Here is a 26190-nt window from a genome sequence, read left to right as displayed (position 1 = left end):
CCACTAATGGTATGACTGCATTGTGATAAGTGTGGAAGATTCCATGTCAAAGACTGTTAGGCATGCTACAGATGTAACAAGATAGGTCATATCGCCCGTAATTGCCCAAAGGCTATGATTGATGGGAGATCTAATGTTGCTGCTCGTGTGTTTGTGATGTCTAAGGAAGAAGCAAAAGTTTCTCCAAAATTGATCAAAGGTACGATTATCCTTAATAATAAACAAGTAGAAGCATTATTTGATTCGAGTGCTACACATTCTTTCCTTGCAATAGATTGCATGACTAGGCTTAAAATGTATGGGTAAAATGGATGTTATGAATGTTTCTACATCAACTGGGGCCTTTACCAGGACCAGTCGTGTGTGCTCTAATGTCAATTTAAAGTTTGGTGATAGGGTTACAATTATTGAGTTAATTTGTTTGCCTTTGTTGGGCATTGATGTGACTGTGGGAATGGATAAACTATCGACTAATGAAGTGACCTTAGACTGTAACAAGAAGACAATCCCATTGCTAGTAGGTACTATTACTTCTATAGTCCCTGAAAAGACTGTGCATACCATTATAGTAGACACAGAAATGCCTAAGTTCTTGTCTACTATCAAAGTCAAGAAGTCAGATCTAGAAGGATGCTAAATGTTCAAGGTGTTTTGCTCAGTGCAAGGAGACAAAGGACGAAATATTGAGCAGATAAAAGTCGTGAAAGAATTTCTAGAGATTTTTGCAGAAGATGTGAATGGCTTGCCACCAGAGAGAAGTCAAATTCTCAATTGATTTAGCTTCAAGCATCAAGCCAATCTCAAAAGCTCCGTATCGAATGGCCCCTGTAGAATTAAAAGAGTTGAAGAAGCAACTGGAAGACTTGTTAGCTAAGGGCTTCATAAGACCAAGTGTATCCTCATAGGGATCATCAGTTCTCTTTGTGAAAAAGAAAGATGGGAGTATGTGATTGTGTATCATCTACCGCCAGCTTAACAAAGTGACAATTAAAAACAAATATTCGTTGCTACGGATTGATGATATCTTATAGTCACTTGACTCAATGGTACTAGGGTTGGCCACAACTTCACTAAAATAAGAGAGGTTGGGGGCTCGATCTCTGGGAAGGTTCCAAAAGACTTCTTGAGTGGGATGAGGAATAACCGATATATTACCATGGGAAAAGTCGCATGTGGGCCTGTGAGGGGACACATGCTAGCACTACATTCGCCAACATAAGGGGTAGAGGGCCGTGCTGTTATACAAATCATTTCAATACCACCTCTAAAATCATTGCTTCCTTTGCACAGGTGCTCAAATAAGAGCGGAGAGCAGCAAATAATCAAGTAATTTCCAATTTCATTTACAAAGAAAAGAGAAATGTACCATAGCCATATCTATCACTTCATGAGGGTTATAATGTTACCTCAAAAATTTGATGACCTAAGCATCATTACTTTTCAGTTTTCCAAGAAAGAATTTCCTCCCCTCAAAATTTTGGTGAACTAAGAAACTTGCATGAGTTCTAGTGAGGCATGAATCAGATGAATATGCAGTACTCACTATTTTCCTGATTGTTTACTCATGAATTCATCATCAGTGTCCAATTCCCACCAAGCATTTGAATCTTCCTTATTGCCATAGGCATCATCAACTTCATCACAGGTATCGCTAATATCTTCATCCTTAATAGCCTCAGTTGTAACCATATCATCCAGACTACATTTCATTTTCTCGACCTCTGGATTGTATGCCCACTCTAATATGTTCAAAATGTCACAATCCTTCCACTTTTCAACAACTGATACTGCCTCCTTCTTTGCCTTCCCCATCAGAAGTTCCTCCCAAGAAAAGGCAGCATCAGCAATCCTCTTTAAGGTCCCATTATTAGCATCCCCAACGACGACTATCTTGAGACATCATAACTTTGCCTCCTTTAATACATCAACAAAATCAATATCATCTGAAACAAGAACCACACACTCAACCTTCATATTATCCATTATATCTACCATGTGACCTTTCAATGCAATATCTGCAGGTTGTCACTTATCCAAGACAGTCCAAACCCAAAACCCTGCATGTTTTATCTCATCTGCCAAACCATAACCCACTTTGGGAGTCAAAATGCTCCTTGCTGCATTCCTATACTTTTCCATTTTCATTGAATAATTAGCAACCAACTTCACCCTCAAATTCCCCTTTGCTAACTCTATCATGTTCAATCTTTTTATGTGCTCACGCTCATGAAATTTCTTAAAATGATTAATAAGCTTCACGTTTGTATAAAACTTTCTCCCATAGATCCGACAAAGATAAGGTTCGTCTGGCTTGATCACACCTTTGTTCTCTAAATTATTCAATAATTTCCTTTCTTTTCTTTGTTCCCTAACATTTTGAGGGACATGGCTAAAGGTATGATGATTTGCATAAGCCACCATATGCTTAAAAACACCAAAGTGAGATGCACTTGCTTTCAGCTTAGTGGCAGCTTCATAATGTGGCAATGACTTGGGTGGTTTGTTGTCTAAATCCCAAAAAATTCCAACTCTACTTTGCATGCTGGTCGGTGACAATTTCAAATTATTAACCAAAGCATTTTGACCCACTGTTGTCTCACAATGACAAATTCTCAATGCAGCATATGGGATTAATAATGGTGGAAAATTGGCTTGCACAGCAGCAAAGATCCCACAAAATTTGACAATGTTAAACATTGGCGATTGGCTGTCTTTTCCAAAATGAATAATAATGACCGTCATAAAAACCATTGAACCAAGTTAAACTTAACTGACAACATAAGACAAGAGGGGCAAAAAGCAGAAAAAAAGAAAAAACAGAAAGTGTCTGCATTGTGAAATAGATGACAGATGGATGCCATCCCATTTTTTCAACATCCTGACCTAAGGAAATTATTCTTGTTCCACACTGAGCCTGATGAGAGAAAACCATATATGCAGGTTTTTTTTCAACTAGTGCTCCTATCCATTTTTACATAATGCTCATGATAACCCAATGCAGCACTAGCGTAACAAGTAAAGTCTCCTCTAAAGCACTTCAACCAGGTTGAATTCAGCACTTAATAACAAAACTTAAATTCAAGACTATGTACATTAATTCCACAAGTAAAACGTAGCTAATATCTGGCTTATTTTCTTCCAAACATTACCTGCTGTAAAAGTAACATATCTCTACTGTAAAAGCAAGCTCACTGTTTGTCTGGTACAAGTGCTTCTGGGATGCTCAGCAACTATTAGGATCCCTTAGGTTGTAAGAAAGGAGTCTAATGGAAAGGGAAGTGAAGAAAAAGAAAAAAGAATGACATGAGGTAACATTGTGACTCAAAGAATGTTTGGTAAGATGGAAAAGAATAGGCATGAAGGATATATATATATATATATTTGGTTATTAAAAAAGAAACTAAGAATGGAATAAAAATATGGTTAAATTTTGAAAAACTCAATGACGTCAAAAGTCCAAAATACACGTTTAAACAATGAAAAATTGAGCTCCTCGCAGACCCCAAAAACAAAAACATCTGCAGAGCATAAAAGTCCAGGTTACATGACTTAGGTTTTCCAAAATCCAAACCAAATAAACATGAATTTGTCTAAATCTGGTTTTTATTGAACAAAACAAACTAGTGAATTGATCCACTATTTAAAACCGCATTTCTTTTTTCTTCCTATTTTACACCAAAAGATATAATATCCTTTTAATTTTTGTTATTAGTCCAGCGAAATTTTCCCTTCTAAATATCTTAAAGTCTCATGAAATAGACAAATTACCCCAATTTCCAAATCTTTTATTTTGAATATATTTTATATTTAATTATTAAAATATATTTAAATATAAAATTTTTGGTTTGTCATGATATCTCCCCAACTTGTGGCCATGAGATTAATCCTTTGAGAAATCTAAACATCATTTAAGGCGTTGTCTTCTCCCAAATGATGCTCTTCATATACATCTCTAGTTATTTAAAATATATTTTACGTTCAAATCCTCCCATGGCCAACTCATGATCAAAAATTGTTTAAGGGTATTTTAGTAAACTAATATAAAATATATTTAAAATAAAATATTTGAGACTAGGGGATAATTTGTCCACTTCACGAGACTTTAGATTATTTAGAATTTTTCATGAGAGACTTTGGAGTTTTTTTTCCAGTGATGAAAGAGGATTGCCAAATGTGGAAATTCTTTTTGCACTTTCCATGGCCTTCTTTGGTATGATTAATTTTTGTAGAGTTATCTCTCTAACCCTTTTGCTTAGTAATTGTCGTCACAAAAATCCTACGCCGCCTGCTTTTTCAGATACATCCATGCTCCCAATCCGTGCTTTTTTTTTTTTTTTTAAATTAAAGTTTTAGGTATACTTCGTCGTGTTTTATCTTCACTTGTTTTTGCGGATCGTACTTGGATGGGTTCCTTTTTATTATAATCGGATTGAAGCAGGAATTGTACAAGTTTCCAATCTCATTTATTTTGGTGTTCATATGTCATGTTTTGTGTTGTCTTCCACAAGTGGTTTTCGAGTATTTTCCCCCATATCCTGCTTAATCCATTTTGCAAAAACGATCAGATTTAGAACTAACAATCTTAAGTTCACAGCTCCCTCTGGTCCCTTTCGTTTTTGTTATTTATGATCACCTGAGAGTAGGGTCTTCATGGAACAAGACAGGATCGAGATGTCCTATCCCATGTCCCATCCTAAAAAAAATTAGGACTAAAATTTTCTCCCATATCCCATCCCATTTTGAAAGTTATTCCATCTCAGGATGAGGTTGAGACAACCTGCCATCCTGATAAAATGGATAATGTGAGAAAAAGACTTAAATAATAACATTCATTAATTAAAATTTTAAATCCCATAAGTTATTAAGTTTAAAACTAAAACACCACAAGTACATAAATTACAATAATTTAAAGTCAATTATTAAATTATATCATTTACAATTGCAAACATACAATTTAAAGTCAAGTATATATGAGACATAATACATTATAATAGTAATTACAAGTAATCTCTAGGATTAAGAGCAACAACAACAGACAAGATAAACATAATTTCAAATCATTATTTTTCTTCTTTTGTTGAGATATATTACCCTGTACTGCTTACTCGGTATCATTAAAATTATCAATGTAAAAAACTTTTAGTTTTAAATAAGAATTGCACGTATTGAAATTATAATTAATATAAGTATAAATTATATTAATATAATTAATATATTTAATATATATTTTAAAATAAAAATAATATATATATATATATATATGTATAGACATCCCGAGAGCAATTCAATGTCCCATCCTGTTTCAAATCCCATTCCTATCTCGTCCCACAGAATTCCATCCCAATTGTTTATGGGCCTGAATGAAACTGACTCGATTAAAATGAGTATAAGTTGAATACTCCTGTCTAAAAGGAAGCTTTTGCACTGGTCACATACGAGCATCGATTTTGCTTGGTATCAATTAATGGTTAATTAGTTAATCAGTGTTGAAGTCAAAGAGTCTCACGAGTTCAATGGCTATTTTAAGTTAGGAAAATGACAACTTCTATTGTATTAATGACTTAAAAAAAAAAAAAACTTAGCAAATGACAACTACCTAATTGACATTTAATCATTTCTCCTGACAAAGTAGTTATTTTCAATCTTAATTAATTTGTCATTGATTTTTAGTAGTTGGATTTTATTAATAAATAACTTTGTAGACTTAATTTTTATTTGTTATTCAGCTTTAGTCATTTTCTAAAATAAAGTAGTATTTTCCCATCTTAACTGGTTATTGATTTTTAGTAGTTGGACTTCACTTATAAATAAATTTGTAGAAGTACTTGTTATTTAAGATAGCTATTAACATCGCTTACAATCCTATTCAACATGATCAATCAAAGTATGTTAAAATTGACTGACATTTTATAAAAGAAAAATTAGAGTGGTTTAACTTGCACTCCCTTCATTACTTCAAGAGATTAATTGGAAGATATTTTCACAAATGAATTTTGTAGTGAAAAATTTTTAGGGCTTAGCGTGCAAGCTGGAAATAGGTAATATCCACTCTCCATCTTGAGAGGAGTGTTAAATAATGTAATATTGTGTAACTCTAGTATAGTATTTATTATCTCTAACCTTCCCACTTATATATGTGTGTGTGTGTGTTTAACAAAAGAACAAATAAGAAAAAAATTTATCCCTAAAATATTTTTTTCAAACTAAAAACTATTTGTCTTTTCCTCCTAAGGAAGTAAAGCTTACAAACTTTACATATATGATTAAAAATATTTTCATAAAAAAGGAAACTATAGGGACAGATCATTTAATCATGACATTTGTAATAACCGATTGAAGAAAAATATCAAATTTTCGTAAAAGAAATTATCTGTTACAAAAAATTAAAAGATAATTATAAAATTGTAAAGGGAAAATAAAATTTGGGTCACTGCACTTTGTTCAAATTTTGCTATTAATCCCTGCACTTTTTTTCGGTGTTTCAGGTTCCTACACTTTTGTTTTTTATCGTTTTAAGTCCCTTAATGAACAAAGTGTAGGGACTTTGGAGGGACCTAAAACAATAAAAAACAGAAGTGTAGTGACCTAAAATGCTAAAAAAAAGTACATGAACTAATAGCAAAACTCAAACAAAATGTAAAGACCTAAACTTATATTTTCCCAATTACAAATTATGTCACTAAGTTTGAAAAGGGCAATAAGATATATATATATATATATATATATTTTAACTTATAAAAAGTTAGCTTTTGAAACCTTTAATGATCAATCCATGTTCATGAAATCCATCACATGCTAGAGAGAGAGAGAGAGAGAGAGAGAGAGAGAGAGAGAGAGAGAGAGAGAGAGAGAGAGAGAGAGAGAGAGAGAGAGAGAGAGAGAGAGAGACGATTACGTTCTCAGTAAAATCTTTTAAAAAAATTGTAAATATCAATTCAGATAATTACAAATAAAAATTCTTATTACACTCTAAGAGTTACATTGATACTTAAATACTTATTTTCAATTAAAACTCTCAAATTTATAATTATCTAAATCAATATTTTTCACTTATTTTTCAAACAAAGTCATTGAGAACTTAATTATCATTAATTCAATATTTTGAAAACTAATTATCATTCTCACTAAAAAGAATGCGTCACATGTAAGTATAAATTCAATCAAAATTGTGCAAGAAAAGATTATTGCGACTTTCACTTGGAAAAACATTAGACAAGATGATTTTGAAAAGAATAAGAGGAGTGAAAAAATGAACCCCTTATAATTTACACTTAGAAGGCTTGCCTTCCGACTATGCCGCATGTGTCTATTATGCTGAAAAGCATGAGTAAGAGGTGTGAAAAAAATGAACCCTTCAGAATGCCATTCAAACTATTTCATTCATCAATAACTTGCTCCTTACACGTACAGTCTATGCTTTATTTATAGACCATGGTTTACTTTTCAAGGAAACATAACCAACCATTTACAGCATAAGTATAATGTAAAAGCAAGACAAAATAAAAAAAAAAGAAATAAGCTACTTGTCTTTTCCTCCTGAGGAAGGAAAGCTTACAAACTTTACATAAATGATTAAAAGAATAAAAAGCAATAGCAATCAAGTTCATTTCTTCCTATAATATGCCTTCCCATACTTCCTATCAGATAGAGCTATATTAACCTGTCATTTTCTCCACTTCCTCTTCCATCAATGCGTCGTTCAAACTCTTCCTCTGCTCTACAAAATGGAAAGGAGAATCTTGATGACGTAGAGGAAGTCCTTAATCCCCAGAAAAAATCCCAAGATCCCTGATCCTCATCCATTACTACAATGGCACCATCCTCTAACCCTATCCGCCTTCTGAAGTAGAACCCTTATCAGGCTTAAAAATGTCAAGACAATAGGGGAAACCAAAGCAGCAGGGTAGATTGGGATCCACAAAAGGACCAAAGGTGTAAATTCACTGTACAGATATAAGGTACTGAGCCACACCTAACACCACTCTATCTCTCTTCTCAATAAACCACGCGGTGCCTGGAGAAAGTACTTGGTTGTTCCATTAGCCATATTCTACACATGCATTACTTAAATGGCGCTTTTTCTTATGTAGTTTTTGGCCTTGACCCACTTCAAGTTTCCTCAGGAATGGGATCCCCATGTTGTCCATTGAATGCAATATTTCTTCAGCTTTGTTTTCTTTCCCAGCAGATTTGTACAAATGTACAGCACCACTCATGATGAACCTGTCCGCTTTTATCGAGTTGCTTATACTTTCAAAGAAGTTAATAACTTCTTGCACACACGTCCATGTTCCAGGTAACCTTTCAGCATTGTTCGAAAACATATTCGATCAGGAGTTAGACCAAAAGAGGATAGTCTCTTATACACCCTGTTGGCTTCGTCAATAAGCCCTGCTTTCATGAATGCAGAGAGTAAAATGTTAAAATGGGCACAGGACGGCAACATGCCTCTGCTCTGCATAGCATTAATGGTTATATCAGCTTCAGAGTATTTCAGACTCTGTGTATGCACGAATAAGGGAAAGATAGGTGAGAATGTCAGGTGAACAGCCTTGTCTTTGCATAGCTTGGAAAAGTTCCTCTGCTTCATAAGGAAGCCCGCATTAGCGTATACATTGAGCATAATATTATAGCTGATCTGCATTTCCCCAGTAAATGCAAGAAATCACATTAGGACACTTGTAATCTCAAAATTACAATATATAAAGAACATAAAATTTAAATTGTGCTACATCTCAAACATAGTAAATGTAATATTACAGATCCACATAATCCTTTTCCTCACATTATGTAATTGCAACACAGAGCTCTTACAATATGTGATTGCAACACCAGCTCTATACAGGGATCCTAAAGTTAGTACATTGAATAAGAAATTCCAAAATCTTGAGAAAAGTAACAAAAGGAATCCTAAAGAAATTGTCTAAATCTTGAGTAAACCAAACGTAAACAAAACACAGAAGATATATAATTCCAAAAGACAAACCTGGAGTTTTTACTTAACTTCTCAGGCTATTAAACTAGGCGGACTTTTGACAGTTCTCTATAAGATAATTGCCAATATATGCTCTTGTGAAATTAGAATAAACCTAGCAACTTTACCTTTCCAGGTTTTATGCCTTCTTCCTGCATTTTATTGAAAAGCAGCAAACCATCATGTATCATACCTATAAAAATAAATAAATAAAGCAGAATTTGATTACAGCATGTAGAAATTACCAACCACATCAAAGTAATTTTGTTTTTCCTTCTTTTTTCCCTATTTTCGACCCTTGTACATTAGCACTGCAGAAACACAGCAGGGATCTGTCGCCAGTTGACTAGTGCCACTGAAGCCAGTGGTGGAGCCACATACACTTGAGGGGAGGCATATGTACCCCTCAACTTGGAGGAAATTATAAATGAAAAGTAGATATTTTGTTAATTTACTTTTTTTTAGCCACAAAATTTCAAACCCCTACTGAATCGCTTTTTTTTTTTTTGTAAATGTTTTAACTTAAGCCCAATTATGAATTCACTAAGTCCAAAACTCTAATATAATTTTTTTAAAAGAATATTCTTATTTATTTAATTTTTTTAAATCTCTAATTAATTATTATATATTTTTATATATAAATAATATCATAAATTAGTGACTTATATGAAAGGAAATATTTTTAATAGCATTTGACAATAAGTAGGGGACAATTATAAATTGTATGATTATTTTAAAAAAATATTAAATAATTCTTTCTAAATTATTATTTTTAAAATTAATTTGCACCCCTTAACATAAGATCCTGGCTCCGCCACTAACTGAAGCAATGGTTTGTTGGCTAATCACTAACCATTACTCTATAGATTTATATTCATCACTGTGTTTGAAGAACAAATAACCAAAAAAAAAAAAAGATGTCTTCCTAAAACTACCTACATTCTATATCAATAATATTAGATATTAGATATTATAATATGATTTGAGAAAAAAATCATGAAAATCATATTAGCCCACTACCAGCCTTCCCGTAATAGCCAATCAAATTCATGTATGTTTTTTCATCCAAAGTCACAAGCAATGCACAAGCCTTTTTGAACATCTCCACAGCTCTATGCAGCTTCTGATCTTGCCCATAAACACTGTAACGAATAGGGTCAGAATTTGGTACATAAACATGTGCGCACAGTGCTGCAAATTTCGTTTTAATGATCATTTAATTCATTCACTAAGGAAGGCATTTTTCATAATTTGAAACAGCACAAAGTGAAAGCATTAATGAAATTTAAGTGCAATCATGAACTAAAATTTGATAAAAAGGAACATTCAAAATGCAGCAAGGGGAATGTATGCATTTGGCCATAATTATATGACATCACAAAAAGACCACCAAGCTACCTATAAGAGTGGCAAACTTCATGATGCAACAGTGGATTTCAATGAGCTTAAATTGGGGGAAGTGCATTACTTTCTATCCTGCTCGCACAAAACAATTCATCCCAGATTCATAAATTTTAAAACTTCCATTGTCACTTCTATTGTTTGTACTAACCCTATAAAACCTTTGAGGGAAGCTCACTTATAGTAAACTATAATCCATTTGAACTTGAATTTTAGCAGATGAAATAAAGAAGGAGAACAAGTGATTTTGAAAGTGAAGTACTTCATTTGGAGTAAATGATACACCCTTAGCCTACTATCTCCTCTTGATAGAACCAACTCAAGAGGAGAAAATCATCTTAAGGAAAGAGCTAACAAAAAAGAAATCAAGAATAGCACACAATCAACAAACCATGCACCACGAACTCCTTTCAAAACAATATTCTATCACTCAAACACTTGATCAAACATCCAACCAACATGTTTGTGCAACAAATAAAATTCTAAAATTATCCCAGATGAAAGGGAAACAAATTACAAGAGTCGAATCATCCTTAAGTGTAAATTCATCCAGAAAATTTTGAAATTAAAATTATATTAAGCCTTGAAGAATAAAGATTCAAAAATATTACTCATTCGAAGCCAAATCTTTCCATCGTTCTATGTGCTTCAAACTCGGATGCCCTTTAATTTGTCGCTCCCTCTAGTTTTCATGCCTCAAACTCAAACCACCTTCCAATCCGCCTTGCTCAAGCTCGAACTTCTTCCCCAGCCAGCGTTGAACTAACCTTCTCTGGCTCTATCTTGTACCTCGCTGATGATTATGACTCGCCTAGAGAAACGGACACTAGAGACGAAGCCCAAACATGAAAGAAGATAATAGAGATCTAATCGATCTTTTCCTAGACCAAAACTCCTTACTGTCAAATTTCATCCACCAGATTCAGCCTTCTCATGGCATCTGATTTTGTCTCTGCCACCGCCAACCTCTGCTCTTTCTTCCTCCAAATCTTTTTCACATTCTCTCCCTAAATAGAAGTAAAATCTCTCCCAACTCTTGGTTCTTCTTCTATCTCTAGATCACTATCAATCTCTCTCTTAAAGCCTCTCTTAAAACCCAGATTCAGCCTTCTTTGACTCTCGGTCTCTTTCTCGCTCTCTGTCTTTTTTTGTTCTCCAGTCTAAGTAAAATACCTGGTCTCCTCTAATCTTTGCGTGAGAGATCGATTTATCACTGAAGCTTGGAATCTTCCTCTTGTCATGAACGTCTGGGTTCCCTCTGCTCTCACTGATCTACTCTACAATTGTCTCATCTCCTTCTATGTTCCTTCTGTCCAACCAAAAGCAGTTTTTGGGCTGGGTGAAAATTTCACCTACCCCATTTCTATTTTTTTTATTTTATTGCCTTTTTTGTGTTAATTAGATTAAGGGAGAGAGAGAAAAATTTAATTTTTGAATATATATATATATACATGTATATTTTATTTTATTTTTTATGAAAAACAATAAGATTTAAAAAGTTAACTCTCAAAAGTTGATTCCCAATATTTTGAATGGTTGGGATAATTTGGGAGAGATTTTTCAAAGACTTAAGCAAGATTTTTTTTTGAAGATATAATCCTAAAAAGGATTAAATTTTATTTTTATATTTTTTTAGTTTTTTTAATGAACTAAAAGAAATAAATTCCTAATCAACAAAGGATTATCTAAACTAAAATTAAACCCTATCAATTAAAGTTATTTTTTTATTTTGAAAATATAATCCTAAAAAGGATTAAATTTTATTTTTGTATTTTTATATATTTTTTAGTTATTTATTATTATTTTTATTAAATCTAAAAATATCTTTTTTTGTTTATAATGATTATTTACATTGACATTGTTAAATTTCACCTTTAATGGGGCCCATATTTAATTTTTTTAATATTTTTATTGGGCCCACCAATTTTTTTTTTATATTTTTAGTAAGTCTCCTCAAGGTTTAGGCCACACCTCCGAGTAAATCTCTATTCAAGCTTGCAAAAACTTAAACTTTATGCCACGGCTATCCAATGGCTTCAAGTCCAATTTTTCTTCCATAATTACTAACCTTGCCTCTCAAATTTGCCATTGTAAAATGGTGCTAGAACTCTATCAACCATTGCAAGAACGTACCCTCTCTTAACTTTAGGGGTAACTTTGATCCTTTACACTTAGTTGAAGGACATTTTAGACCTTTAACTTCAAAAAATATAATTAAAAACATATTAAGTAAGTCCCACTATTATATTTTATTATTTAAAAAATTGTTTAAAAAATTCATGTGGGTCCCACTAATGGATAATTAATGCCAAGGGCAAAAAGGATGCAAAATTTTAAGGTTAAGGGATAAAATTGATCGTAAGTTGAGTTTAAGGTCATTTTTGAACTTTTATGTACAGTTTAGGGCCAAAAATGACCCTTAATTCTATTTTATAATAAAAAAAAAATATAATATGGGGCCTACTCATGGCCAACTAAAGGTAAAAAAATGGCAAGATGTACAGTTTAGTTAAATTTAAAGACATTTTTTACCTTTCATGTATAGTTCATGTAGGGCTGCACAAATACCGGACTAGACTGGGTTAGATGCCAACCTGAAGTCTAGTTTAAATGGAGACTGCACTAGAATTTTTTGTTTGAGGACTGGTCTAGTCTTATGGAACTCGATACCTAGACTAGGTTGGACTTGGTCCATCTGATTACTGGACCAGTTTATCAGATCGTGACTTTTTTTTAAAAAAATAAAGGACTATGACTATTTTTTTTTGTGGATGATGAATATATGTAATTTTCTTCTAATAGGAGATAAAGAAAATCTTCCTCAAATTATCTTCACTGTAATATAAATAAAATAAAATATAATGTAATATTTTATTTTCTGATACAATTGATTTTTTTTTAAAGAAACCACACCACTAGAGAATTCTTTATCGCTAATATTTTATCTTGTGTTTTAAATGTTAGATGGTTAATGTTGTTAAACGTAGGGATAACTCCTCGGGTGCTGATACAAAATTTTTAAAATCTATGTGCTAATCTACTTATGCACTCTACATTTATTCAACTAGCTGAATCTAGCCCAATGGCATTAATAGTAAAAGGATGATAAAAAAAGATGCATTGACTGTAACTATGCGTGATAAAAAAAATTACTTTGATGCAAGTGCAAAGATGATTTAATAGTAACTTAGCCTATTGAAAAGTCTAGTTCTATGGCATTACTAGTAAAAGGATGAGGCGTGATTGAGATGGTTAGTCTGGGATGAAATATTGGGAAGAAAGATGCGTGACAAAACTATTTTTTTAAACTAGAGGAAGCAATTGTAGAGACAAAAAATAGAAAAACCAGAAATTAGAGATGAAAACCTAGAAATTAGAGATAAAAAACAAAAAACCACAATTGCAGAGGAAGCAGAAAAACCAGAACGGAGAGATGAAAAACTAGAAATTACACTATCTTAGTCAAATATTTTGAGAGGATGGAGAAGAAAAACAAAAGACCAAAACCATGAAGTGGCTTTCGTTGCAACGTGCTTTTGTGCGAGAACACAAGGAAAGTTGCTGAGAAGTGAGGAGTAAACACATACACATAGCAGACGAATCTTACAATTCAGCTGCTCAGGTGGCTGAAGACGCAACGCAACGATGCACAAGAATGAAATGAAGGAGAGACTCTCGCCTCGCGTACGGTCGTGTTGTGCTATGATGAGGATCAAAATTAGGGAAAGTGAAAATAAGAATGAATGGCTCTCAATCTGATTGAAACTATTTTACATTTTATGGTTTTATAAATAATATATTTAATATTAAAAAATATATTCACCTAGATTGGTTAGACCTTATAGTCTCAAGTAGCAGTCTATAACCTAGTTTTACCCAGTCTAGCTCGATCAGTCTAGTTCTTTCTTCATGTTCTTTTTTTAGACCGAGTCAGACTAGCTCATGCTAGGTTGGGTAGATTGAGTTTTAAATTCTTTTTTTGTACACTCTTAACCCTTTAATATTGCATTATAACTATGAATTAATGTAATAATAAAATTTGAATAGAATCACCCAAAAAAACATAGGCAACATTGAAATACGTAAGACTCTCAATAATGAAATCTACCATTAGAGTGACATTGTCTCAGATAAAATATATTGATTTAAAAATAATAAGGCTAAATTTAATTAGCATGAGTGTTAAAATCATACCACATTTAAAAATCAATGTGATCCTTCTTACAAGAGTTGAAACACATGAAGATATCTTCAAAACAATAAAACAATTACCTATATTTGATAGTAACAGTTACCAATATTTGTTCATCTTTTACTGAAGACACTGTAATAACTAATGAGTCATCCTTGTGTATGTTAGCTTCCTATAAAATATTTCAACCTTTATAACTTGAAGTTTACTTCTTTCTTTCTACTCTAAAACACTAAAAAGTCAGATGATAGGTGTTTATATCCTAATGTAACTTAACCAGCATCTGCATATACGATGGACCCTATGGCACAGATAACATGGCATTAATGGCAACGAAGCTTGAGGATGGCAAGCATGAGTATGGTGGCATGAAAGGAGCCCAAGGCAACTAGCAAGGAGCCCAATACTTCCAATCCAACATGCCTAAAGACCCTTTACAACATATTGGAGATCTAATGATAAGAGCTTGAATTAAAGCCATTAAGCAAGCCTTATTTAATCTTGTACAAGAAGTCCAACAGCTCGGAGAGTATTGGGGCACTCCTCTTAAGCCCATAGGAGAGCATCTAAGCATGTATAATATATTTAAGATCCAAATCCATGAGGAGTCAAGCCCAAGAGGTGTAAACCCTAGCCTAATGCAAGGAAGACTATAAACAGAGCCTCTTACAAGCAAGGAGGCATGAAACTCTAGTGAAGAGATCAAGGGTGGCATGATTATAAGTTTCTTATGATCCTTTAATTGTCTCCTTAACTATTTCCTAATTTAATGGTGCCAAATCCTTTACTATAAAACATAATTAAGAAATAAAATTCATGGTAATCAAAGGATTATCCCATTAAGTGGATTATCAAGTTTTAGTTTTTAAATCAAGGGATCCTAAGTTTTCATAATCAAAATGAGTTTAAATCAATAATAATCTCTTACATTAAAGTAAAAACAAGTTATGGAAGCCTGGAATATCTTAGAGGAATGAAAGAAATAGAGAACAAGTAAAAAACAACTTATATGCTGTAGAATAGGGCAATACACCATAGCTTGTGCACAATGCACTGAAGTATGTTGCTCTTTGTATCACACACCAATATGCCACAACGTGTTGCACATTAATGACAACAGATTCTACTGTCATTTGATAGCAGAATTGGGCAACTTTCGACGTGCCTCAAATCTGCATCCGACATCCGAATGACATAATTAGGTGTCTACTGAAAAATCTTTTTATATACTAGCTAATGGCATGGGTTTTACTTCCAAAACAAGTCACACCAGGAAGTTAGATACCCAAACACAATTTCACCACTTTTTACAACTTTCCACAAACAAAAGGTATCCCAAACCCATAACAAGTGCCAATAGTCATTCCTAACACCCAAACCATATTCATTGGACCTAGGACTATTAGTATAACATGTTACACACACTTAAATACCAATATAACATAAAATCACTCCTCAATCCTTATTTCACCTAAAATAGAAGGGGGAGGTAATTTTCTTTGCATTGCATCAAAACTTATTGTAACATATTTGAAACATCATTTCTATACTTGCACTAGTATTTTGGCCTTATTAACATATATAACCTATATAGATAATGAAATAACCGCTTAGTACAAGTGTAACTAGAAATGCAACCTAGAATTGGCAACAAGATTCTATTACACAAAAATAAATATAATCTAAAGGCATACAATATGAATGAACTAATTTCTAGCCTCTCAAGACTTCTCCCTCTTTGCACTAGAGCTAGAGCTTGTAAAATGTTAAATGGAAAGAGTGAGTCTAGCCACTCAGTAACCAAAGTAAAACCTACCCTATGCAATTATATATTAATAGTAATAAAACATATGCATATGAAATCAAATTCTTAAAACATGTTTGCACACACAACATGCCTTTTCATTACTTATTTAGTTTATTTTTATCTCATTACATGGTACATTGTCACAAGACACTTAGATATGTGATCGTCACGCAATATCTATATGACTTGCCACAACACAATCATTTGACACGTCATAAATTTACATAGGCAATAATCAACCAACCTTATACCCTTCTTCTTTTCTCCGACTAAAATCGTGGGCTATAACATTGAATAGGGCTTTGTTCATATGATTAGACTACCCAAGCTCACCAATTAAGAGGTGTGTCTTGGCCAAAGATCACATTACTCACTTTCAGACCATAGCTTCCCCTACTCTTGAATCTTTAGGGTGTCATATACCCTAAGCTATTCTCCTCGACAAACTGGTGGAAAAAGCTAGGTTCCAGTCTCTCGACAAACTATAAGATAGTCCCTCAACAAATTATGGGATAAGGCTATACCCTTGTGCACCAGAGAACAGCCTAAATACCAAGTAGATTTTAACTACTCCTAAGCCCTAGGCAAACTCCTGCCAATTGATCATGCCATGTATGATGTCTATTTATTTTCACAAATCTCATTTTCTCAACATTATTTCCACTTTCAAGTGTAACATGTCACTGCACCCTCCAGGGTCTTTTGCCCACTTAGGCTCATCATTGCCTCGCGGGTCTATTGATGCTACAGCCTGACACAATATTATATTACCTATTTTCACATACAGTCACAACTTTATTCTCATTATCACAACATTCATTTCTTCATTAACCCATATTTATCTCAATAACACATTAATCTTCCTAAAGATATAAGCATGCTCATAGTTCAAAAACTGTCTTGATTTCACATTTTCCATACAAGCCAGAAATAACATCATGCACATTTATATTTTCAAAATATAGAAAAAAGAATATTAACATGCTTTCACATTAAAATCAACTTATGCATGTGACAATCCACATTATTCACAATTAAAATCAATTAACATATATAACTACCTCGGATAAGGTTCCTCCAGTTACCTTAAACTTTTAAGAGGTCAAAGGTTTACCTCTCAATTTTAAGCTTCTAAGTTTGATTTTCAAACCTGAATGATGCCCAAGAGCTCAATCTACAATCAACCAAGTAAGATTTCATCAATAATGTCAATTACACATAACTCTCCACTCACTTTCCATTTCTAAGTCACCCAATGCCCACATTGCTTACATTTGGGCCTACCCATTAGATTTATTAACTCTTTTTAGTCCCCAATAACATCAATGAGCTTAAACTCCCATTAATGACATTGCACTCTTCCAACAACCCATATTAATATCACTTTCGCATAATAATGAGGCCCAACCATCAAAAGTGCCAAAACTCAATGTATCTAGGTTTAGATACTCTAATATACTCCCATTAACTCCATTTGAGTCAATGGATTAGGACCCATAACCTACATGAACTGAAAATCATCTTCCACTATCAAACCATAACGATAAACTCATAAATGTGGAAGAGATAGGGAGAAATAAGGTTTAGGAAACTCACCTTAAGTGTTTTGTAACTTCAAAATGTCCCAAATATCCTCCAAGGATGAACCCTAATAGAGCTTCCCACTGGTTCTTCATTTCTTCATTTCTTCTTTATGTTTTTCTGCCTTGTTTGTGACTGATAAATTGTAAAAAATGGATGTGTACTGTGGCACATGGCATAGAGAGGTCCCCTTCACGTATCAGTTACATCTATGAGCCACAAAAAACATAGTTCACATCGCGACATGTGGTACAATAGCACTAAATCTCTATTTTCTTCTCTTTTTGATGCCCAGTTAGCTCGACTTTACACTAGACCCATAATTAGGGCTAAAACACAAACAAGTGTGATCTTTAGACCTCCCTAGCCATACACCACTATAATTTACTTAATTATCTTAATTAAGCCTAGTTAATCAGAGGATTAAAATCCGGGATGTTACAATTGGTCCTTTGACTTGACTTTCTTTCTTAAGAAGCAATACTAATCATAGTTTTTTATTTTGAGTCTAGTCAAAGATTAAGAATAATTATATTATTTTCTAAGTTTTGTAATCCCATAATTTCAGGATCACATCTCCTAAATTATATGGCTGAATATTTTCTCCTTTATTTTATATTATTTTCATTTTCTTTTTAGTATTAGGAAGTTAGGGTTTTAATTTTAAGAAATAGTTTTCTTTATGAGCTTATATATGTTAAGCATGCTCCCTCTTGTAAACGAAAGAGAACTTGAATGAAATTATTCATTTTAGAGTTTATAACTCTTGTGAGCCTTAGTGCTTTTTGGTGGCATCCCGTGTGAGAAACAAATGTGTTCAAGAGCGTAATCAACTCTTGTGGTGTCTTCAAAGGTTGAGGTTCCTAGAGGTAGGTGCTCTAAAGGATCTTTACCTTGATCACTATCTCATTGTTTATTTCATTTATTTCTTTGTTTTCAACATAAATTTTGTCCCTTTCTTTTGTTCTTGTGTTTTTGTTGTGTTTCAGGGTTTTATTCCTAAACAAGCACGATTCTGCTTTTGCGTCTTCTATCAATACGTGTACTGGATGATAAAGCAAAAGAATTCCTCGTGCTAGTTAGTGACATATGCTGAACTCATAGCAAAATAATGATCGTAGTGGGTAAATTAAAAATACAATACACCAATGTCCTCATGAAATATCAGGGTGAATTTTTTGCCAAAATTTTCCAAATACAATAAATACCATGTCAAAATCTCGTCAACATGCTTCCTTTTAGGTGCACAAGTCCTTAAAAATACTAATTTTTATATATAAAAATACTCACAGCAAAATAATGATCATAATAGGTAAATTAAAAATACTTGTTTGAATTCATATTTGTAACTCATTTTGATACATAATTTTACTAAAGATTTAACTATCATTAATTTAAAGTTTTGGGACTAAATTGTCATTCTTCCTTTTAATTGCTCAAGTCCCTTATAGGAATGAAGGTGAACTATAAAATGACCAAATTGACCTTGTTGAATTAAAATAAAAAAATAATGAAAATTTTTCATGAAATTATAAAATTACCAAAATGTCCCTTAATAGCTTAAAATGAAAAAAAATATCCATGAAAATTATTCACTTGCATATATAGAAGACTATTGTATCTCATAGAAGACAATATGCATGTCATGGAAGACAACTAGCCCATGCTATCAAATTTCCCTTCATTGTAAATTAATTAGTACATCTCAAAATATATATGTAGCATCTACGATAAATGTTTACATATTGTTAAGAGACTGTCACATCTAAAAAATTGAATTTGCATACATCTAAGCTGTACACATAGGTAGAAAGTTGCACACATGAAATTTGCATTGTATACCTAAAATTGTTTGCCTACATTCGATGCTCTGTGAAATTTTTATTTTTAGAAATTATTCCAAAAAGTAATTTTTTGAAATTTGGAACAAATGATATATTCCTTCCCATCCTCAATACATGACAGAGTTTGAAAAATAAAATTTGTTCCTAAATATGACACAGTTAGAGTGATTAATATCTTCTTCCAACTATATAACTTTTTTATTTATTGTCATTTGAATTTCTAAACAAAAATTTATGCAATCATTAATTACAAAAAAGAGTAGTTAAAGTGAAAAACTACAAATTGTTTTTACAACTTGAAGATTATGACTAACATTTCTTAATAAGTGCAAAGTTTGTTAATTTCATCTAATACTAAAGACCAGAGTAGTTTTTAGCAATAAACTTAATAGTATGTTTGTGAAGTCCCTATTTAGTTCGGACTTTACCATCCATAATCATACATAACACAATACAACACAATATCATATTAGAGTAATATCTCTCATATATTTTACAAAATGCGGGATCCTGACTTCTTATAAAATGTATTCAAATAAGAGGGTTAACAGAAATGTAAACACAATTTTATGACTCAATAAAACACAACATCGTTTCCTTGAAAGAGTGCCATGCGCTGTGACTTACACTACCATGCACCACGGCATGTGATATAGAGCAACATGCTCTATTCTTCTCAGTGCCATGTGCCGCAGCGTCATATGACAGTAAATTCTACCGTCATATGATAGCTCAGAAGATGAACTTCTGCGATGCACAATTTTCACATCTGATATCCGATTGGAGTGATTAAAGCGCTCACACAAAGCTTATGACATATTCTTGTAATGAGATAAGTTTGGACACAATCCAACAATCTGATCTAAAATTGGACACTTGGGCACAAAAAAATCCTTTTTCTTTTAAAACTTTCACCCTAAGTGTTTAATTCAAATTCTTTATCTCATTAGACCACTTTGAGCCTTAAACCAAGTCCAAAAGGATCACATACACCTAATTAACACATTTAATCACATATATCGCATCATATAGTCAATTTGACCTCTTAATACCACATTACATAATTGTGGACTTATATGAGGCATACATATACAAGTACATATATACATAGACTTGTTCCACTTTCAACCATCTGACTCTCACATATGGGGCTCTGCCTTATCATATGATTTGAATTACAATATACTTGACTCTTTGGGCTCATCCTCACCATTTATGTCAAGTTCTCACATATACATATAATTTCACATTCAATTTACATATAACATAAGTGGAACAAGTTACATAATAGCATACACTTGCTTGATTGGCATCTAGGCCTACCCACGTACCTATCATCATGGTACCCTCAGTAAGAAGCAATATCATATATATATATATATATATAAGCAAGTATTCAATCACAATTCATATATACATTCGCATATTTATATTCACATACACTTAGGCACCCTAGTTGGCAACTTAATTTTCTAACTATAACTTTATACATTCATTGTACACAATTAATAGTTATACGACTACCAAGTGAGGCTACTCTTTCCTCACTTCCTTTCCCAGCCTTCTTATGCTCTCCTCACTTGTGTATAAAGGTAGTGGAGTGAGACATATGTCCCAGTAACTCAAATATAAGGTTAGTAAGTAAAATCATAAATAAGAGATAAAGTGGCATGCGTTTCAATAAAGATAGTATAATATGCATATACATAAATTCATACACATCATCCATCATGCTCATGTTCATGCACTCCCGGTTCTTCCTAGCGGAGCAAGCTCTATGCTTGAACTAGGACTTCCAATCTTACACAAAATAGGGCCCACTAAAACACTATTTAGACTAAGTACTCTCAGCTCTTCGCGTATGGGTAGTCTCCTAGGTCCTTCCTGGAGGAGTCAAGCTCTACACTCAAGACCTTCAGGACTATCGAGTTTTACACAGAGTAGGACCATGACCCCCTACCCTAGTATAGGTTACACTCATGGATCATTATCCTAGATCTATCATGATAGAGTCAAGCTCTACACTCAAGACCTTTGAGATCTTCTAGGTCCTTTCTGGCAGAGTCAAACTCTATGCTCAAGACCTTCAGAACTTCCTAGACTTACACTGAGTAGGGCCATGACCCCTTACCCTAGTCTAGGGTGTACTTGCGAATGTAATGCACATGTCTATATATATGTCTCATTTCATATATTTCCAATTAGTACTCACATATCTACATGCATATTCTTTCACAATACTGCTACACTATTAGTTCATAACACAATGCACATAGTTATATAAAATACATGTAAATAATTTCACAAACAAACAAGTACAAGGGGTTACTCCAGTTACCTTTTACCCTTACTACTAAGGCTTACCAATCATAGAGGACTTTTAAGGTGTAGATTCTCACGAGAAACTTCTCAAATGCTTAATCTACACAATACAATATCCTTTAGTCAATTCATAAACATTCAGTATAGACATTGATTTGGCTAAACAAATCCCTCAACGCACAAAATAGTTTAATTAAAATGTTTTAAACTCACATAATCCATCATTTATAGTCATTGGCCCTATAGGCTATTCAAATGACCATAACAACCTCCTAACTTATTTATTCTTCAAACTTCACCATTTTAACCTAATTCTTTAGGCTAATTGAGCCTAAATCCTTAATGTTCAACCATTTAATTTTAGACTAGTCACAAAACCTTAGTTTCGTATTCAAAAGCCCTTTGTAAACCTTTCTTTTAAATTCTAACACCCTAAAACTTCCTGATTCAATTTCTCAACTGATCAAATTCAATAAAAATGGGGTAGAAATGAAGCTTAAGGCTTTATGATACTTACCTGACAAGTCATTAGCTGAAGCAAACTCCTAAACTTTAGATAATTGATGCCCTAATAGAGCAAAGCTATCTTCTCCTTTCCAACTGTGTTTTCTCACTTTCTTCTTCTGTTTTCATGAGCTGAAGATAGTTTTTAAGTGAATTCTATGTAATATGCTATAGCGCATGCAGCACTAGCCACGGCATGTAGCATAGTGAGGTTAATCTCACTTGTGCTCGTGTGTTTCATCCCGAATTGCCATTCTACCCTTTAATCCTTTAAACAAAACAACTAACTAACACCATATATTAACTTAACATCCAAACCACAATTAATCCACTAATTACTAATTTACCCCTGATTAGCAATTAGTTTTCTTGGATTGAAATTCAAGATGTTACAATGTTAACCAATAAATACAAAATAGACATGCAAACTTGTTACATTTTCTCTAGTTGTCTAAATCATATCACCAGGCGAACATATTTAATGACAAAAATGTTATAATCAACTAGTAGAAAATAATAGCTTAAAAGAATGTAGGCACATACCAAAAACTTCCAAAGCATACTAATCAAGTTAAAATTCATCCTTAGGAACAAAGGAAAAAGAATACCTTCCATGACACAACACAATCTTAAGGAATTCCAAATTTAGCCACTATCAAAATGCATTCAATAGAGACTTTGCATAAGATGCAGAGATTTAAGGAATGATCTTTTCTTTAAGGTTTTTGTGTAGCTTCTATCTCACAATCACTAAACTTTAATAAGCAAAGATTACAGAAAATACTAGAAGAAATATGAAATTCAAAAGGAAATATTCATTGATAAACAAGCTTAAGGCAACATATAAATGTTCAACTAAGTCTATTACAATTAAATAAAGCATTAAGATTATAACTTTAGTAGGAGAAGAAAGCAGTAGCTCCAAGGAAGATGATTTAACAAAATTCTTCAACAGCTTTTCCACTACTCTTCTTCAACCTTGTAATTGTCAATTCCTTGATTTCCACCTAACTTAAGCCCGTTTAATAAAGCTTTAGGCCTCTTATATCCATTAGTCCCATTCATGACATACCCTTCCCCATAAAATGGACCTTGTCCTCAAGCTCTAAGCTTGGAAAAATAATTTGAAATGAGCTCAAGGAGATACAAAAGGAGGATCAAGATCATTCTAAGAGACAAAACTGTGATGAACCCATAAAAAGCAAATATGAAGTATCCTGTAGTAAAGAACATCTTATGCAAGTCCAAAAATATTGTAACATCCATTGGAAAAAGCAAACCAAATAGTAATTTTGGCAATATCCTTAAAGTTCCAAAATGCATGCTTGAATTGTTGATCAAAAGAAGCCCAAGTAGCTATCGCATGCCTAAATTGTTAACATCTTGCCAAGAAGAATAGATGGAAATTTTCGATAGTCAAAGGTTGAATGAAAAATAAGAAATGGACATTCCTTAACTATCCTTAATCTTTAAGAATAAACAATCCTTGCATTGGGTCACTCATATCTTTACCACAAATAATTGTATCATATTCAAAGAATTGGCCTTCTACTATTGCTTTATCATTATCAATATCCAATGTATTAACAAAAAAATTCACCTTGGGATATGGATCAAATGTATTCAGCATTTGCTCCTTCAAGTGTCTTGGCATCTTGGTAGATAAACAAATAAAATGATTGGTGATAATATTAGAAAAGAAATGATTGGTACAAGTTCCTCTGCTCTTGTCATCCAATAGGTAGGAAGTATATCCTTTCTCCTAGACATAATATAACAAAAATTGAGCAAATTGTTGGGTAATCATGTTAGAATCATTTGGTCTAGCATACTTCTCATTAAATAATAGCAATGGAGCAACAAGTTGTGACTCATCCTCAGCAACAAAAGTCAAGCACCAATCTCCCTTATTATCTCCCATTTCAAACACTAATTTATAAGATGCAAGACTAATACATGAAGCAAAAATTGGAATACAACAATACTGCCAACAAAATTTAGGCATCAACAAAGAGAGACAAGTACAATAAAATTCCTAATTAGACTTTGGATTGTAGTCACTAGGAGATGGAAGGAGAATAAAGCGATCATGAAATAGCCAAGTCTTCACCTCTAATATATATATATATATATATAACTTGTGAAGATGAAATTTGAAAAGGGAAGTAATATGCCAGGATCAAAGACTTGTATATTATGCAACCCAATATTAATTAAGAAGCTAGGTGATGATCAACTATGATTATGAGCATCCTTACGACATCAAATATAGGAACAAGTAATTGCAATTTCTTAATAGTAAGGAGCAAAGATATATTCCTCTTGATCTTTCTTGGATCAAAATTGAGACTAGCATTTAAGCCAAAAAAATCCAAATCTTCAATAATGCAAAGCTCATGCAATACCTTATGTGACCTTTCAAGATCAAGGATTGAATAGTAATAGGTGTTGGAAATTGTACCATAAGGCCAATCATTGTACCATGCACACTATTATTTAATGAATTTCTCTTTTGCTATCATAATAATTGCATGTTCAATATGATAATTGCATCCCTGGACAAACTATAGTAATTGTCTTAAATGTCCCTAGTCAGTTATCTATGAGGGATCATAGATGAAACAAGACTAGTATGACTTTGATTAATTATAGAGATATAAATCAAAGTCATAGGCACTTGAAAGAGTACAAGATGCTGGATCGACTCACTATGAGAAAGCTGCATGGTACAAGTCATAAGCTTATCTCATATGTAACTATATCACTAAGCCCTTTGACTTGAGATCATTATGGATTCTTACATAATGACTACTGAACTTTGACCTAATCAAAAGTCACCTTTGACCGGGTGATCATAAAGGCTATGATTGAGTTTAGTGATATTTATGTGAAGAAATATGAGTGGTCAAGATGGAATTTATCCCTCACATTAAGTGAGAGATATTACTGGGCCCCTCGATGAGTAAGACTGAGAAAATGTATGGCCATACTACAATGAAAAGGGTTTTCTTCCATTGCTACTATTAGTCCACTCAGAGATTGAGAAAGTAATGGTCAGGTAAAGGAGAATGAAAATTTCATGTCTCATACTTGACCGAAATATCGCGTGACAAAAGGGATGTGATACGGTAGCATGATAGGTTACATCGGATCATTAATCCTCATGTGAGTTGGGTAGTTGCAATATCTTGCTAGAAGCCACTTGTGACTTGTGGGCTACTAGCGTAATTAGCCTACTACCAATTTCATATGGGTTTACAAGGTCACACACAAGAATAGCCCAGGTCGAGTTATAATGTCCAAGTTCATTGAATCTAGAATATGTCTAGATTCAATGAATGTAATATAGGGTGAATGAATTATGTATATATTTGAATATTTATTTGATAAATATTTATATATATATAAAATATAAAATTTTAAATATAATTATATATATATTCAAAAAATATATATTTTTATGTGTGTGTGTATTATATATATATATATAATATGTATATGTGATATATATTATATTATATTATGTTATATTATGTTATGTTATGTTATGTTATGCTAGGTAACT

General features: G+C 32.9%; 1 protein-coding gene and 1 pseudogene across 3 annotated transcripts; both read right to left on the bottom strand.

Annotated features, from left to right (window-relative positions):
- Positions 1 to 1542: 1542 nt before the first annotated feature.
- On the bottom strand, positions 1543 to 2697 carry LOC129317537 (uncharacterized; annotated as a pseudogene).
- Positions 2698 to 7335: 4638 nt separating this feature from the next.
- LOC129317904 (pentatricopeptide repeat-containing protein At5g27270-like) lies at positions 7336 to 11678 on the bottom strand. Of its 3 annotated transcripts, none has more exons than XR_008595089.1 (4): positions 10987 to 11678; positions 9224 to 10116; positions 9103 to 9126; positions 7336 to 8638 (listed from the first exon to the last, which is right to left on the bottom strand). XR_008595089.1 is itself a non-coding variant. In XM_054962322.1 (4 exons), the coding sequence occupies exons 2-4, from the start codon at positions 10074 to 10076 to the stop codon at positions 8246 to 8248; spliced, it is 540 nt and encodes a 179-aa protein (XP_054818297.1). In that variant the 5' UTR covers positions 10077 to 10116; positions 10987 to 11678; the 3' UTR covers positions 7336 to 8245. The 3 variants fall into 3 exon arrangements, 2 of the variants coding, with proteins under 2 accessions (XP_054818297.1, XP_054818296.1); XM_054962322.1 differs by having other exon boundaries at positions 9103 to 9167; positions 9995 to 10116; XM_054962321.1 differs by lacking the exon at positions 10987 to 11678 and having other exon boundaries at positions 9103 to 9167; positions 9995 to 10966.
- Between the last annotated feature and the right edge of the window lie 14512 nt (positions 11679 to 26190).

This window comes from Prosopis cineraria, unplaced genomic scaffold (genome assembly GCF_029017545.1).
Source record: "Prosopis cineraria cultivar Desert tree isolate PC_DT_omini unplaced genomic scaffold, ASM2901754v1 PC8, whole genome shotgun sequence".
Classification (NCBI taxonomy): domain Eukaryota; kingdom Viridiplantae; phylum Streptophyta; class Magnoliopsida; order Fabales; family Fabaceae; genus Prosopis; species Prosopis cineraria.
Note: the sequence above shows the minus strand (reverse complement) of the source record. Positions and strands in the feature narration are given on the sequence as shown.